This window comes from Lycium barbarum, chromosome 2 (genome assembly GCF_019175385.1).
Source record: "Lycium barbarum isolate Lr01 chromosome 2, ASM1917538v2, whole genome shotgun sequence".
NCBI lineage: Eukaryota > Viridiplantae > Streptophyta > Magnoliopsida > Solanales > Solanaceae > Lycium > Lycium barbarum.
This window is the reverse complement of record NC_083338.1, coordinates 12,403,624-12,420,236: the sequence shown is the minus strand read 5'-3', so window position 1 is coordinate 12,420,236 and position 16,613 is coordinate 12,403,624. Positions and strand designations below refer to the sequence as shown.

General features: G+C 34.9%; 1 protein-coding gene across 5 annotated transcripts; it reads left to right on the top strand.

The window, feature by feature from the left end:
• The first annotated feature begins 2,873 nt into the window (after window positions 1–2,873).
• On the top strand, window positions 2,874–9,787 carry LOC132626192 (uncharacterized). Of its 5 annotated transcripts, XM_060340973.1 has the most exons (6): window positions 2,875–4,526; window positions 5,722–6,996; window positions 7,071–7,217; window positions 7,816–8,730; window positions 8,939–9,051; window positions 9,154–9,787. In XM_060340973.1, exons 4-6 carry the CDS (start codon window positions 8,530–8,532, stop codon window positions 9,611–9,613), a joined length of 774 nt encoding a protein of 257 aa, XP_060196956.1. In that variant the 5' UTR covers window positions 2,875–4,526; window positions 5,722–6,996; window positions 7,071–7,217; window positions 7,816–8,529; the 3' UTR covers window positions 9,614–9,787. The 5 variants fall into 5 exon arrangements, with proteins under 5 accessions (XP_060196955.1, XP_060196956.1, XP_060196960.1 ...); XM_060340972.1 differs by having other exon boundaries at window positions 2,874–4,526; window positions 8,939–9,787; XM_060340977.1 differs by having other exon boundaries at window positions 2,880–4,526; window positions 8,946–9,787.
• Window positions 9,788–16,613: the final 6,826 nt, after the last annotated feature.

The window sequence follows — 16,613 nt, the reverse complement described above, 5'->3', positions numbered from 1 at the left end:
AGGTTGGGGTTCAACTGAACCTCAAACTTTGGACGCGGAGCTTAAATTTATGTGTAAAAAATTATTAAAATTGTAATAAATAGTAGATATGAACCCCTAACTTTAAAAATATAATGAGTTCAATGCTAAAAATCTATAGATTAAACCCATAAAATTTAAATTCTGAATCCTCCTCTGATTCATGATGATTTTGCTTCTAATAGTATTCAGAACTTCTTTTGATGTTAAAGAATACAGTAAATTTGAACACAGCTTTTTGAAGAGTATTCTATCACTGACATGACAATTGCTTAATATAGAATTCTACCCGTTTTAATTTACGTGAATCTATTTTTTTTATTCCGTAAAGATTGATTCATTTTATATTTGAAAATAATTAACTTTGCTAATGATTTATAATCACACAAAATATATTTATTCATTTTACACCATAAGTTCAAAAAAAAAATCTTAAACCCTGTGCCCAATTTTTTAATTTTCAGTTCAACTACTTAATTTTGATTTTTAACCGATATTTAGTTCAACGATAGAGAGAGTTTAGAGTTATACATAGTCTCACTCTGGAGTCTTCCTCAGATCTGAGTTTGTGTTCATGATGTCATATCGGAGAGATTGTGTTCTTTGTCTAATTGAAGACTCCGATCGTCTTCTGCGTTAAATTCCCACCAAGTTAAGCTCTGGTGGAAGCTTCTAGGTGTTTTAGTACTTTTTGGCTTAAGATAAAGACTTTACTTTCTTATGAACGTTACTCTGTACTGTTTTTGCTTTTAATACTTATAATAAAATATCAACCTCTAGGCAACTTTGCTTAGTGGTAATTAAAAACAAAAACAAAACCTTCTTTTGATGTTAAAGAATACAGTAAATTTGAACGCAGCTTTTTGAAGAGTATTCTATCACTGACATGAAAATCGCTTAATAAAGAATTTTCCCCGTTTTAATTTATGTGAGTCTGTTTTCTTTTATTCCGTAAAGAATGACTCATTTTTATATTTGAAAATAATTATCTTTACGTAATGATTTATAACCACACAAAATATATATGCCCATTTTACACGAGTAAATATCTTAAAAGGTCACTCAACTTTAAGAAATTATTTAGCAAAATCATTAAACTTTGCTATATATCAATAAAATCATTCAACTTTGGCCTTTACTCTCATAAAATCACTCAACTAAATATGTCATCAAAAAAATATGACATGACAATATTAATTAATTTTTTATGTCATGTAGACACAGATCCCACAAATTTTAAAAAAAAAAAATCATATTTTAATACCTCAACATCCACCTAACAACCCTTCATTTAAAACTCATTTTCTTTGTTGTTTCTACCTTATTTATATGTATGCTCTTATTCTTTTTCTTGAAATTATTTTCTTATTTATTTATTGGACTGTCATTCTTTTTAGCTTCTACAATCTTTCTTTTCGTCTAGATTTTCTTATCTTTCTACTTTGTTTTCGTATATCTATTTAGCAGAGAAGACTTACTCATACAAGATATTTACATCAAATCAATATGTATGAATTTTATTTTAATTAAGAAATAAATAAAATAAAAATACATATTAATTAATCATAATTAAAGAATATATAGAAACACGTGAATATTACTATTGGTCTGGCTGAAAGGAAGAGGCCACATAGGACCGGTTGGACCCTTTCCTTTTGTAAGCAACAACATTTTTTTTACCCAAAAAAAACAACAACAATTTTTTGGTTAATATACGTTGGAACTAAGGTTAAAAATAAATCTGTTGGCATTACTGTGTTCAATGAGTCAATTGAAATTTAACAACTTAGCTCTCACGTAAAGTGTCTAAAGTAATAGATTAATTTTTATACATTAAAGTTTAGAAAAAACTAAAATATATATCCAAAATTAAAATATAAAGTAACTTTTGAACTTTAGCTGAGTAATTTTATGAGAGTAAAGGCCAAAGTTGAGCGACATTATTGATATGTAACAAAGTTTAGTGACTTTGCCACATAATTACTCAAAGTTGAGTGACCTTTTGAGATATTTACTCCATTTTACACCATAAGTTTAAAAGTTTTTTTTTTAAAAAGTCCGTGCTCATTTAAATAGGTTCACATAAATTAAAAAGGAACAAGTAAGTCTTTTAGATTTGTAGAAATATATGAAAGAATAATATGATACGAGCATTAATTTCAAATTCTCAAGAATTATATCCTCAATGTCAAGAATATTTGTCGAATATGATTCCGAATGAATGGCATAGACTGTTGGAGAACATACATGGAATCTATCCGTTAGACTTAACGGAAAATATAAAAGAAAAATCGGGGGAACACTCATTTAAAGATACCGTTTTTGTAGTTTTGCTATTTTTTATTTATTTTTAATTCTCAGTGCAACATTTTGAGGTATAATTTTTTTATTTTTTATATTTTTTAGTGTTAGTGTAACTTTTTGTGTTGGATATATTAGGATTTGGTGGGACTTTCTGGTGCTTATGGTTAATCCTTTTTTTTTTTCCTTTCACAATTCAGTTAAATTTAACAAATATTACATCCGTTTCAATTTATGTGAATCTATTTAACTGAGCATAGAATTTAAAAAAAATAGAAAAGACTTTTAAACTTATAATATAAAATAAGTCACATATATTTTGTGTGTTTATAAATTATTATATATAGATAAATTATTTTTAAATATAAAAAAAATCATTCTTTTTAATACGGATGAATATGAAAAAAGATTCACCTAAATTGAATAAATTATTAAATTCTGCAGACTAAAAATGTTTACTTTTCATACATAAGGGACCCATTTTGTTGTTGGACTGTCTACTTTTTCTGATGGAATCATTTCAGGGAAACTTGCTTTGATTAAAGTCACTTTGAAATGTGACGAGAAATTACCAAGAAACACCCCACTATATTCTCCGAACCTACCCTGTAAACGCTCTTTTTTTCTTTGACACGTCCTTAATGCTATATATAAGATGCAGTTTTTCCCTTAATGATATATAGTCCATCAGTTCTTTACATGAATTTCACTACAATGAATGTAACAAGTGATGATGATTCCAGAAAACGACCCTTTAATGGCGAAGTTACATATTCAACAACCACAGCCACACAAGACGCCATATTCAGAATTGCATATCTGACGGTTATTTTAATTTTGCAACTTCCATCAGAGAGAATAGACGGGAATTTTGTACCAACTGTAATATTCACAAGAAAGCCTGTCCTGTTTCAAGCATTTATGTTTTCACTACTATTTGCATTCTCAGGGTCGATGGCGTCAGAATCCATGAAGGAAAAGCAGCCAAAAATAAATAGCCTTGTTTTTTCGTAAAATCGCGTTATTTTCAGTAGCAGTGGCTATGGGAGTATTTGCGTTATCCAGTGTACTGTCCTTTTATAATATTGAGATGGTAGCTCCATCAAGTAGCCAAATCTCTGGTGCCTGATTAGAGTACGAATTGCACTCACTGGTGCTTGTGTTTATTTTACTGTATTTTGATTTTAAAACAAAAACGAACCAAACCAACTCATTTATTCTCCTAGTAGAGAGTGTTTTGTCAGTACATGTTTGTGTATTTGGAGTAATCAAGGAGGTAATTTTGTGAGGGACTGTTAATAATAATAATAATAATAATAATAATAATAATAATAATAATAATAATAATAATATAGATAGATGCTAAAATCTATGGCGACCAAATAAATGATGATTTTAATGCACTATAATATTTAATATATAAGGATTGCTTGAATAGTTCTGGGATTAGGATCCCCTTCCGTGATAGTTTCCTCCAGTTCCTCCGGTGGTGTGCTGGATTTGTGACATTTGTCCTGCTGAAGAGTAAACGAATTAGATTTACTTTGCTAAAATATTCTTTAATCATGGTCAAAAGTTTTATCTTCCTCTGTTAGTTTCCTCTTTGAGAACCCATGATAAACTTCTCTTTATTCCATTCTCTCCTCTTCCATGGCTGCGAAATTTCGTCTAAGGCTTAACTTGGGAAATTAGGTTGAATATCATCCTAAAAACATATTGGAGATAAACCAAGCAACTTCTTTTTCTTCACAACGTATCATAGATTTCAGTAAAGTATTATGTTCCTTTACTTAGAAAGTAGGAAGCAAAAACTTATGGTGACAAAAAAGTCTCCTAATTAGAAATGATGACAAGTTTGACCAGCCAAGATCAAATTTATCTTAAAAATGTGATTAACTTAAGTTGGGACTAGATTATAATTTTTAAAACTTATAATCTTTTAAAAAATACCCAAAAATCCACACACATTATATAAAAGCTTCTTCCAACCCACTTCCTCCCCCCCCCCCCCCCCCCAAAAAACCCCAACTACTTCTTCATTTTATTTCACAAAAAAAAAGGACGGTTCCTCAGGCACTAAGTAGAAAAACCGGCAACCACCCCCACCATTGCTGCTGCTGCTCGTTCCTCTTCAACATCAGTGTTCTTTCTCGTTGTTGCTCGTTTCTCTCTCTCTCCATTGCTGATGCTTCTCTATTCATTCTCAGGTAAACTTTTTGTTTCACTTGGTTCAAAAGTTAGGGTTTTGAAATCAGAGTGTGAAAGTGATGATTTTGGTTAGAGAAGATGAAGAAGAGCATGGATTTGTCTTGAATGTTGTTTGTTTTGCTGTAGTTTCGTGTATTTGTTGCATCTATTGGGGTTTGTGAGTTTGTAAATAGTGGTTGTGGTTGTGAAATTATGATTTTTGGTGGTGTTTTTGTTCTTCTTCTCCTTGTTGTTTCGAAAAAAAGACTTGCAATTTTGTTGATGTTTTCCAACAACTGAGGTTACCTGATGCAGCAAATTCAGCACTTGTTTGACAGTTGCAAACATCTTCTGAGGTTGCATGGTTAAAAAATCCCTATTTGATGTATTTTGTTTAAGTTTGAGTGAGATTTGTGATGGTTGTGTGTTTGTAGTGAAATATAGATGCTTTGTAGTTAAATTTAGATGTTTTTGCTATTGTTGTTGTTGTTGTTGTTGTTGTTGTTGCTGCTATTGCAGCAAATTCAACACTTGTTTGATAGTTGCAAACATTTGTTGAGGTTGCATGGTTAAAAAACTCCTATTTGGTGTACTTTGTTTAAGTTGTGAGTAGGATTTGTGATGGTTGTGTATTTGTAGTGAAATGTAGATGTTTTGTAGTTAAATTTAGATGTTTTTGCTGTTGTTGTTGTTGTTGTTGTTGTTGTTGCTGTTGTAGCAAATCCAGCACTTGTTTGACAGTTGCAAACATCTGCTGAGGTTGCATGGTTAAAAAAGATCCTTATTTGGTGTATTTTGTTTAAGTTGTGAGTGAGATTTGTGATGGTTGTGTGTTTGTAGTGAAATATAGATGTTTTGTAGTTAAATTTAGATGTTTTTGCTGTCATGGTATGGTTTAGGAAAAGTTTTGATAGCTGTTGGATAAAATCAAAACAATTGTTGAGGTTTTTGCAGCAGCTGAAGCAGTAAAACCTCAACAATTGTTGCAGCATATTAACAAGCTGTTGTAAAAAATTAAAATAGTTGCTAAGCTGTTGCTACTGTTTTTCTATTTCCAACAGTTTAATATTCTGCTGCAACAACTTCATATTTTGTTGCAACATATTCTTAATCTGTTGCAACAACTGATTACTTGTTGCAACATATTCATTTTCCCTTTTTACTTCGAATGTTGCACTAATCAATTAAAACTGTTTTTCTATCTCCCGTGTGTAGATAAAATGGCTCCAGTTAAAAGAAAAGGAAAGAAACCAACTGAGGGAGAAAGTAGTAAAAGAGCCAAGGTGCAAACACCATTAAATAAACTTGTGACTGCTATTTGTCAATCAACAAATCTAGAGGAAAGAGTTAGTGCAACTGGGGCTTCAGAAAGAGAGGAAACCCACGAAACCTCTGTTGGGCATGAAGAAGAAAGTGATAAAAATGAACAAAGTGAAGAAACTAGAGAAGAAAGTGAAAAAGATGATGAAAAATCTGCTGAAGGAGATGAAGAAAATGCTGAAGGAGATGAAGAAGAAGGAGATGAAGAAGAAAGAGATGAAGGGGATGAAGGAGGTTAAGGGGATGAAGGAGGTGAAGGGGATTAAAAAACTGAAAAAGGTAATGAAGAAGAAGAAGAATCAACAGATCAGACCTTGGCCGAGTTAAGAAGAAAAAAGAAACATAATGTGGATACCAATCTTGTTGAGTCTTCTAGTATTGCCACATATCCCAATAGACCTTCCATTGACGAGGTCGTCAAGAGTTTCAGCATTGAAAAGTTCGGCGTGACGATGTCGCTGAATGGAAATAATGATTTGTCTGGTGATTTTGTGGTTAGATCAAGCACGGGCAAGGGCTTTGACACCTTCAGGGGCATTCTCCGGCAGCAGGGGTTGGAGAATTTCTTTAGGGCTAGCTGCTTTGGGCTCTATTTAGATTTTCCTGAAGATACCGGTGCCCGATTTCAAATGACAATGGTTTCTGAGCTTTTGAAGCATAGGATTATTGTGATAGAAAGGATGAGGTGTGGATCAATTACTGTGGCATGCCGGTTTGTTTGGCATGAAGGAGTTTGTCATAGTTACCGGATTGAGATGTTATCCTTGTGAGCCTTTTCCTACTGTTGTATTAACCAAGCCAGCCTGGACTCCCAAGGCAGCCAAGAAAATAAATGGTTCCAAAGCTAAGAATGATGTCTCTTTGGTAAACTTAGTGGGAAAAAGCTACATTCAAAAGAAATTGTTGCAAGATTTGGAGTCCAAAACTTTCTAAAAAAGCACAAAGAGGCACTGTGCTTAGTTTGGTTTGGTTTGTGCACAGTGTTTTTTGGGCAAGAGACGTAAACAACAACGTACCGCTTGGATTGATAAACTTGCTGAGGACTATGATGCCTTCAACAACTATGCCTTGGGTTTTAAAAGTTTTAGCTTGATTGTTGAATATTTGATGAAGGATTTGAAGCCAATGGGGAAGACACAAAACCTATATGGCTTCCCTTGGGATTTCATGGTAAATTTTCTTCAATATTTTTTTTTTTTAATTTCAATCACTATTTTGATTTTTGATGGCATCTTTTTTTCTAGGCTTGGGCATTTAAAGTCATTCCTCACCTCAGGCATCAAGGCAAGGAGTACTCCGAAGAAGTTACCTATCCAAGAATTCTTAGATGACTCACTGCCAGGAACAACACAAAATTGAGTGTTGACCTTTTCAACCCCTCCAAGAAAGCTGTAAGCATTAGAACACAACAGATGACTAGTTGTTGCAACAACTTTTGTAATCTGCTGCAACAACACATGCATCTTTTGGAGAATGTCCAACAGATGATCAACCTGTTGCAATAAGTTACCCAACATATGAATCTGTTATAACATGCAACTAGTTTTTTACAACAGATGAGTAACCTGCTGCAACAAGTTACCCATCTATTGGAAAATGTCCAACAGATGATAAACCTGCTGCAACAAGTTACCAATCTGTTGGACAATTTCCAACAAGTACCACAACTGTTGCAACAGATCACTTTATTTGCTAATTTGATAACTTCTGAATCTGTTACAGTAAATTGTTACAACAAGTAAAATAATCTGTTACAACAAATTATTAATCTGTTGTACAATATCCAACAGATGAGCAACCTGCTGCAACAACTTACCCATCTGTTAGAAAATGTCCAACAGATGAGATACCTGCTGCAACAAGTTACCTATCTGTTGGACAATGTCCAACAGATGTGTAACCTTTTGCCACAACCTGATAACTTGTTTTAAATAGGTTTTGCTTTTTATGATTTGGCACCATTTTGATATATCTACTTTCTTGTTGTAGGTTGTGAATCCATAGCTTGTCCCAGCAATAAGAGGGTTGGAGATGCCATGCCTTGTCACCTTGTGCCCATAGAATCTGTGCCTAACAGATTGATTGATCGGTTCAAAGGGGAATTGGCTGGAGTGACAGGCATCACTAGGGTTGATGATGTTGTTGCTGGTGGTGGTGGTCATGTTGTTGGTGGTGATGTTGTTGTTGGTGCTGCTGGTGATACTGTTGGTGGTGCTGATGCTGTTGGTGGTGTTGTTCAGCCTGTTGATGTTGTTGTTGTTGGTGGTGGTATTGGTGATGATATCCCAGCAAGTATTGCTGGGGAAAAATTAAGAGATGATGATGCTAATATTGGTGGATTTACTCTAGTTGCTGGATTTAGTGATTTTTCCGGATTTGGTGGTAATTTTAGTGGTGGTGGATTGAGTGGTAGAAGATTTGCTGATGTTGGTGCCGGTACCTCTAAGGTGCCCTCATGTGCTTGTGAGTGCACCACTTGCAAGGACAAAATGGATAAGTTGATTAGAAAGGTGGAGGAATTGGTGCAGGCCCAAGAAGCCACAAACACTTCTATCCAGAGGTTGATATCCAAGAGGGGTATCAATCCATCAAAGAATCTTTCTCACCTTATACTCCTGTTCATGTTCGGAGGAGGGGCAAAGCAATTGCCAAGACACTTGCATCAGTTAGATCAAGAAAATCTGTTGCTACTCCAGTAAGTCAATGAAGACTCCTCTTCTCGATGTTGGGCCAAAAGTGCTAAAGAAGGTTGACATTTTCATGCCTGTACATGCCCAAAGAAAGAAAAAGGTTGAGACTGCAATTAAGTCCAAAAAGAGTGGGAAAATCATGTACTCAATGCATGAATTTGGAGCAGCAGACTTCAAGGCTTTGACAAGCATGGAAATTTGGTGGGAGGATTGGGTAAGTTTCAACACTTGTATATATCTATCTAATTCAGTATGTTGTTGCAACAAGTAGATAATCTGTTACAACAAGTTAACTAGCTGTTGCAACAGTTCCTTTATTTTGTTGAATCTGTTGCAGAAAGTTAACTAGCTGTTGCAACAAGCAGATAATCTGTTGAATCTGTTGCAGCAAGTAACTAATTGTTTTACTACTTTTACTTTAGTATGTAGATGAAGTCCTGATTCTAACGCGTATGAGGCAAATCAATTTCCCTGAGTACTATGATTCCACTGACATAATCATGGACCTCAACTTTTACAACAACATGCTCAAAAGGTATGCAGAATTGACAAAAGAGAGTACAGTTACAAATGTCATGCCTCTGAAGGTTAGACTTGCCGAATTCAAGTGGGATGATGATATCGTCGATTATTGTAGGGGTGTTAGACCCTACCCGGGTGGCTGCTCGTGGGCTGGTGCAAAGAAGGTTTTAACAGTGATGAATATTAACGTCACACATTTTGTCACTCTCGATTTCATGATTGAAGAGGGAGTGGTAAATGTGTATGACTACAACGTTCCTGTCTATGACGAAGATGATTTATTTTGTTTCATGCAACTGGTAATGGAATTGTGGCCCAAGTTATTGAAACAGAGTGGCATGTCTGCACATTTGCCTGCAAAGTTACTCAATGAATCGTGGGAATTTAATAGGCTAAAGAATCTCCCCCGCAATGTCACTAGTAGGGCATGTGGTTCGTGGTCAATTGCTTTTATGGAGGCTTTGCTTACCGGCACAACTGTGACAAAATTCGAAAGTCCAATCAGCGACAACTCTATAGGGAGGATGCAATGGAGATGGGCATTAGGTGTCATTGAAAAGGTGTTGGAGCCCTAAGATGGGCTGATAAATAATTTATTGATTTTGCGTTTTTTGGAGCCCAAATGTGGCATGTTGAACAATTTAAGTATATATTAGGTGTTTTTTGATGACATTATGTAATTTAAGTATATATTATGTGTTCAGTACCTTTCTAAGACATTTTGTTAAGTATATATTAGGTGTTCAGTATTTAAGTTGTGTTCAATACATTATGTTCAGTAGTTTCAGTAGTTTTAAACAAGTCACAAAATCTAACAGTTGTTGAAGAAGTTGCAACAAGTTGATAATCTGTTGCAACAAGTTTGTAATCTGTTGCAACATATGCGTAAGCTGTTGCAACAAGTTGGTAATTTGTTGCAACAGATGGTTCAGTTGTTGCAACATATGGGTCAGTTGTTGCGACAAATCTAACTGTTGTTGAAGAAGTTGCAACAAGTTGATAATCTGTTACAACAAGTTTCTGATCTGTTGCAACAGATGAGTCAGTTGTTACAATAAATCTTCCAGTTGTTGAAGAAATTGCAAAAACTGACACATCTATTGCAACAAGTTTGTAATATGTTGCAACATATGGTTTAGTTGTTGCAACAAGTTGATAATATGTTGTAACAAGTGCATTATCTGTTGCAACGGATGAGTAACCTGTTTAAACAACTTACATATAGTAAACAATAAATATAATTGGTTTTCTTTGTTTACATCTAAATATGGGCGAATCAAGTAGTTCTCATCAAATTACTCTAACGATCGCTCGATTTGGGAAGAATACGCTTAGTTGATCATATATCCCGACTCAGAATACCATCAAATTGGTTAAGAACATATAGTAAACAATAAATATCATTGGTTTTCTTTGTTTACATCTAAATATGAGCGAATCAAGTAGTTCTCATCAAATTACTCCAACGATCGCTTGATTTGGGAAGAATACGATAGTTGATCATATGTCCTGACTCAGAATACCATCAAATTGGTTAGGAACATATAGTAAACAATAAATATCATTGGCTTTGTTTGTTTACATCTAAATATGGGCAAATCAAGTAATTCTCATCAAATTACTCCAACGATTGCTCGATTTGGGAAGAATACGCTTAGTTGATCATATGTACTGACTCAAAATACCTTCAAATTGGTTAGGAACAGATAGTAAACAATAAATATCATTGGTTTTATTTGTTTACATCTAAATATGGGCGAATCAAGTAGTTCTCATCAAATTACTCAAACGATCGCTCGATTTGAGAAGTATACGCTTAGTTGATCATACGTCCTGACTCAGAATACCATCAAATTGGTTAGGAACATATAGTAAACAATAAATATCATTAGTTTTCTTTGTTTACATCTAAATATGGACGAATCAAGTAGTTCTCATCAAATTACTCCAACGATCGCTCGATTTGGGAAGTATATGCTTAGAATTTCCCATCTAATCAATGAAATTACAGTCTAATCCATTAAGGATGTTAGTAGATAAATATATTGATCACTAAATCATTGAATCCCTTTGTTTAACACTAAATATCATTGGTTCCATCTGTTAATCACTAAACATATGTGACTTATATCCTAGTTGTTGCAGCAATTGCATGATCTGTTGCAGCAATTTCATGATCTGTTGCAACAATTACATAATCTGTTGCAGCAATTGCATAATCTGTTGCAGCAATTGCATAATCTGTTACAGCAATTGCGTAATCTGTTGCATCAGGTAACATAGCTGTTGAACAAGTCATATTACTTGTTGGATAAAACACAATAAGTTAAGGAGTTTCTACAACAACTCATTCCATTTGTTGTAAAAACTGAAAACATCAAATAACTTACTGTAACAAGTCATGTCACTTGTTGGAAAACCAAGTTAAGTTAGTTGCTGCAACAAGTCCGATTACTGGTTGGGAAAATCCCAACAAGTTACACAGCTGTTGCAACAAAAATTTTACTTGGTGGAAACTGCTCAGAAATTACAAAACCATAGAACATACATTGGTGATTTGAGCAAGAACAGCATATCATTTAAACCAATTTCGCTAACAAAGAAACATAAAAATGTCATAAAATCCAATTTCACAAACACAAACAAAAGTAATTATTATTACAAGACATTGCAAATTTAACAACTATGGAACAATTCGGTTTGGGAATGTAGTTTTTTTATGGCCAGTTGTTTTGCATATGGAGCATTTGTTTTTCCTCGTTGCAAATGATTCCCCGATTCCACGCCTCATCTTTGTCCGTCTTCTTCCCGGTTTGCTCGGATCAACATGTGGAGGAGGTATTTCTCTCTCTAAAATCTCCATAGGAACTTCCCAAGATTCTTCAGAAGGCACGGGATTCATTTTCTCACAGTATGCAGTTATGTAATTCTCCACCCTATAATATGGAGATGAGTAGTCATAAATCCGCCTTCCAAAGTCTTTACCATATTGGACTCGAAGCGCTGTCATAGCATGTGGGCAAGGTATTTTGTCCAGGTCTAAAACTCTACAAGTACAAGATCTTCTTTGCAGATCGACTGTTGCAACTAAACCGTGACCGATGACGCTGAACTTGTAGTTGGCAATTTGATGGGCCAATAACTTATTACCCAAGTTGACAAATTTTGATTTTGCTTTCCATTAAGGGAACAAAGATGGTTGGTGAGTCGATGAACTCCATACGCCTCTCATGAAATTCTCAGTAAACCTCCTGTTTATGGAATCAAATAGAGCAGTAACGGGAAATTCTCTTTCAACATTGAACATTGAGTTCACCGACTCAACAGCGTTTGTCGTCATAAAATTATACCTGTCAAAATAAACATATTAGTGTTGGAACAGGTGGTTGAGGCTCAGCTGTGTCAAAAATCACAACAAGTACAATATCTGCCGCAACAAGTTACCTATTAGTTGCACCAGATATGTTACTTGTTGGAAACAGATATGTGCAAATACCTATTTCCGGGGCAGAATGCCCTGCTCCATCTGTGAAATCCATCACGTTCAAGATGTTCGGCGGCCCCAGGAACCAAATCTATGATTTGATTGAAATGGTCATTGAATACATCAATATTGTACGCTTTTGCTGCTTTATAAAATTGAGATACGACCGCCCCATTTTGAAAGGTGGTTCTCAGATTTTCCCCTAGGTGCCTCATGCAAAAACCGTAATGACATGTAGGGAAGACAATTGAAACTTCCTTTTTGATACTTAGATGTCTATCAGAAATTATGCACAACTCAAGGGTATCCTCTATATAGCTTCCCATTTGTTCAAAAAAATATTTGTACGAAGAATCACACTCCTTGTCCACTACACAAAATGCCACTGGAAAAATATGATTCTCCGCATCTTGTGCGACTGCTGACAACAACACTCCTTTGTACTTGCTCCTCAAAAATGTCCCATCGATAGCTATGACTTTTTTCATTTGCGCAAAACCAAGCATCCAAGCCTTATAGGCTACAAAAAAGTACTTGAACTTCCCATTTTCATCAACCTTCAATTGTCTTACTTCCTGGATTTGCAGAACGAAGCATATAATGGTACGCATCAAGCACCGCATACCCGTGCTCATGTGTTCCCCTTGTCAAAGCCTTTGCAATCTCCATGCCCCCCTAGACCTTCCAATAACTTACCTTACAACCCAAATCTGTACGGATTGATTGACTCATATCTTTTGTAGATGGGCCTTTACCGTAAGGAAACTTATCTTTGAAGTATTCACCAATGACTTTCGCAGTAGCGTGTGGATTATGGCTCGTAATGTGCTCAGAACCACATTTTGATGCTTTATGTAGGTTCTGATACAAAATCTGTCAGAACTTAAAAGCTTCACAGCCCTCAGCCAACACTTGCACTCTGGATGTACACATCTGAAGCAATACACAGTACGCGAATAATCACCTTCTTGATTCTAAAATCTTTCTTCAAGCAAGCAAGTTTCAACGAAGTGGCTAGTGCTTCCTTGTTCTTAAATGACATTCCTTTATAAAAACCTGTTTCATCATCTTGAACATAGCTAGGCTGTATTGATTGTGTAGTGTCCACTGTATTGCTCGCAACTTCGGGTATAGGAATCAGGTCAGCCCCACTTCCATTATCTAGGATATCCACATCCACCCCATCTAATTCATTATTTAACATATCTTGTGGGTCTTGAGATAAATTGTGATTCTCTACCGGGCTTCCAACAACGTATACCCTTAAAATGGGCCTAGCTACATCATTCAAATAAGCACGCAAACAAACCTAATCAGTTATCTTAAATGGCAAGACCCTATGATTTTCAAAAGAACTGTGCATGTAAGTGATGGCAAGATCTTTTGGTTCACAAGTTAATTCGCAATAGGTGATGATTAGGTTCACAAAATCATCAAACATAACATCTCTTTGGACAGTTATCGCTATCGTCTCTAACGTGTCACTACCCTTCCATCACCAACTATATCGATTGTTCTTCTCGATCCATTCACCATAGCAATCAACCCCTATTATTATTGAGTCTCTCATTAGTGGTGTTCGAGGTACCTGAAGATATTTTGTTTAATAAAAAATTGGTCATGAGAGTACATACCAATCTGTAACAAAATGAAACAGCTGTAGCAGTTGTTCCAACGGATTATTGAATTGTTGGAACAAGTGGACTACTTGTTGCAACAGGAAATAAAATTGTTGCAACAAGTCACTAATCTGTTGGAGTCAGCTTCAGTTTTTTTGGGATAATGTTTCAGACTGTTGAAGATGTCCAACAGATTAGTGAGTTGTTGCAACAAGTGTATTACCTATTGCAACAAGTAGTACACTTGTTGCAGCAAGTCAATAATCTATTGGAAGCAGCTTCAGTTTTTTTGGTTCTGTTTCAGACTGTTGAAGATGTCCAACAGATTATTGACTTGCTGCAACAAGTTGGATACTTGTTGCAACAAGTATTCCACTTGTTACAGCAAGTCAATAATCTGTTGGAAGCTGCTTCAGCTTTTCGGGTTCTGTTTCAGACAAAAACTGAAGCTGACTCCAACAGATTGTTGAGTTGTTGCAACAAGTGGAACACCTGTTGCAACAAGTAGAATAATCTGTTGGAAGCAGCTTCAGTTTTTTGGGTTCTATTTCAGACAAAAACTGAAGCTGACTCTAATAGATCGTTGAGTTGTTGCAACAAGTGGAATACCTGTTGCAACAACTCACTCAGTTGTTGCAGGTTATTTATACAACAATTACAATAACTTCATAATCTGTTGTAGAAGTTGCAACAACCACATTATCTGTTGCAACAACTACAACAACTACTGTAAATTGTTGGAAAATCAGTAGATTTATACCTAGATGAAAAATTGAAATAAAACAACATTGTTGTACTTATCAAATGAGCGGAAAACACTTATGAAGTAATTTCCAGTGCTACACCAACAAAATCCAGTAAAAAAATTGCAAAATCAGGTGGTCACATTTTTTTCTTTGTTGAGCAACAATGGCGGACGAAGAAGAAGAAGAAGAAGAAGAAAGCAGAACAATGGAATGAGAGGAAACACTTATGCAGTAATTCCCAGTGCTACACGAATGAAATCCAGTCAAAAATTGCAAAATTGGGTGGTCTTATTTTTTTCTTTCTTGAGCAACAATGGCAGACGAAGAAGAAGTAGCAAGAAGAAGAAGAAACGAAGCAAAAAATAAGAGCCAACAATGGTGAAAACGGCGCAGGCAAAAATTGGCGTTTTTTTTTTTTTTTTGGCTCTGTAGGGTTTATATGGGTTGGGTCAAAGTGTTAAAAATAAAACTTGAGGGCAAAGTGTAAAAAACAAAGCTTGGGGTCAAAGTGTTAAAAATATAACTTTGGGGCAAGTCAAAACTCCCTAATCACTAATCCAAAGTTTATCACCCCTACACAATTAAAAAAACTAGAGTTACCCCAACTAAATTTTAAAACCTATTTGTCACCTTTAATTAAAAGCCCCAAGATATACTTGTATAAACTTCTTGCTTTAAAAATTCAAGAAACCTATTTGCCAATCGGGCAAGGTGCACCAATTTCTGGCTTATTAGTTTCCCACCTTCAATATGGATTTTAATATTTGGTTGGTGGTATTTTATAATTTATATTGATTAAATTTGTGGACAATTGTGTGTAATCTGGGATTAGTATCGGATATATTAGAATTATGAGTTCTGGTTTTTTGTATTCTATTTCTATTTTCCCAAATCCCTCCGTTAAATGAAAACAAAACATGTGTAGTAGAACTTTAGAAGGTGAGAGATCGCTGGGCTAGGAGGGAATAACTAAGAGAGACGAAAATTAAGGCTCCGTTGTCCATAAATACCAATTTTATTTTTTATTTTTATTTTTGGAATTTTGGAGTTGGAGTTGTGCTTGGCCATAGTTTTTAGTGAAATGTAGTTGTAAAAAAGTGAAAAAATGATTTTTTTTTAAAAATAAGTTTTTAAAATTTTTGGTATTCTGAAATATAACTTCAAGTTGTCTTCGAAATTCTCATGGCCAAACGCTGATTCCGGAAAAAAGTGAAAAAAAAAATTCGAAATAAAATGAATAATTCTTATGGCCAAACGGAGGCTACGTAAGGAGAAAAGTAAAAACTTTGACCGTAGTTACAGAATATTTACCAAAGCAGATCTGATCCATTAATTCTTTAGTAGCACACATGTCACAAATCCAGTGCACCACGGAGGAACGGGAGGAAACTATCACCGGAGGGGATCCGGACACGAATGGATCTTAATGGTAAATTGTGGGATGTTGAGATAAATTTTTGCATTTTGACTTTCAATGTGGTACTTGAAAGGCGGAAAGCTAAGTGCTACCGATGAATAAAAAGACTACATATAGTAAATGAGGAAAAGACTTAAATGGTTTTTTTTTTTTTTAAATTTTATGTGATAAAGACTTAAATGGTGCCTTACTACTTTGAAGGAATATTTCTATCCTTATATAACAGAGTCCGCAACTTAAATAAGTCAAAAAGTTACAAAAGGTATCAAAATACTTCAGTTAAAAAAAAAAAAGTTGTCAAAATATGCG

What these genes read in the sequence shown, in the direction of transcription:
- LOC132626192 (XM_060340972.1), top strand. Translation starts at nt 8,530, where the DNA reads ATGAAGACTCCTCTTCTCGATGTTGGGCCAAAAGTGCTAAAGAAGGTT. An exon ending in AAATTTGGTGGGAGGATTGG is followed by an intron (nt 8,731 to 8,938) that starts GTAAGTTTCAAC and finishes CTTTTACTTTAG; the next exon opens with TATGTAGATGAAGTCCTGAT.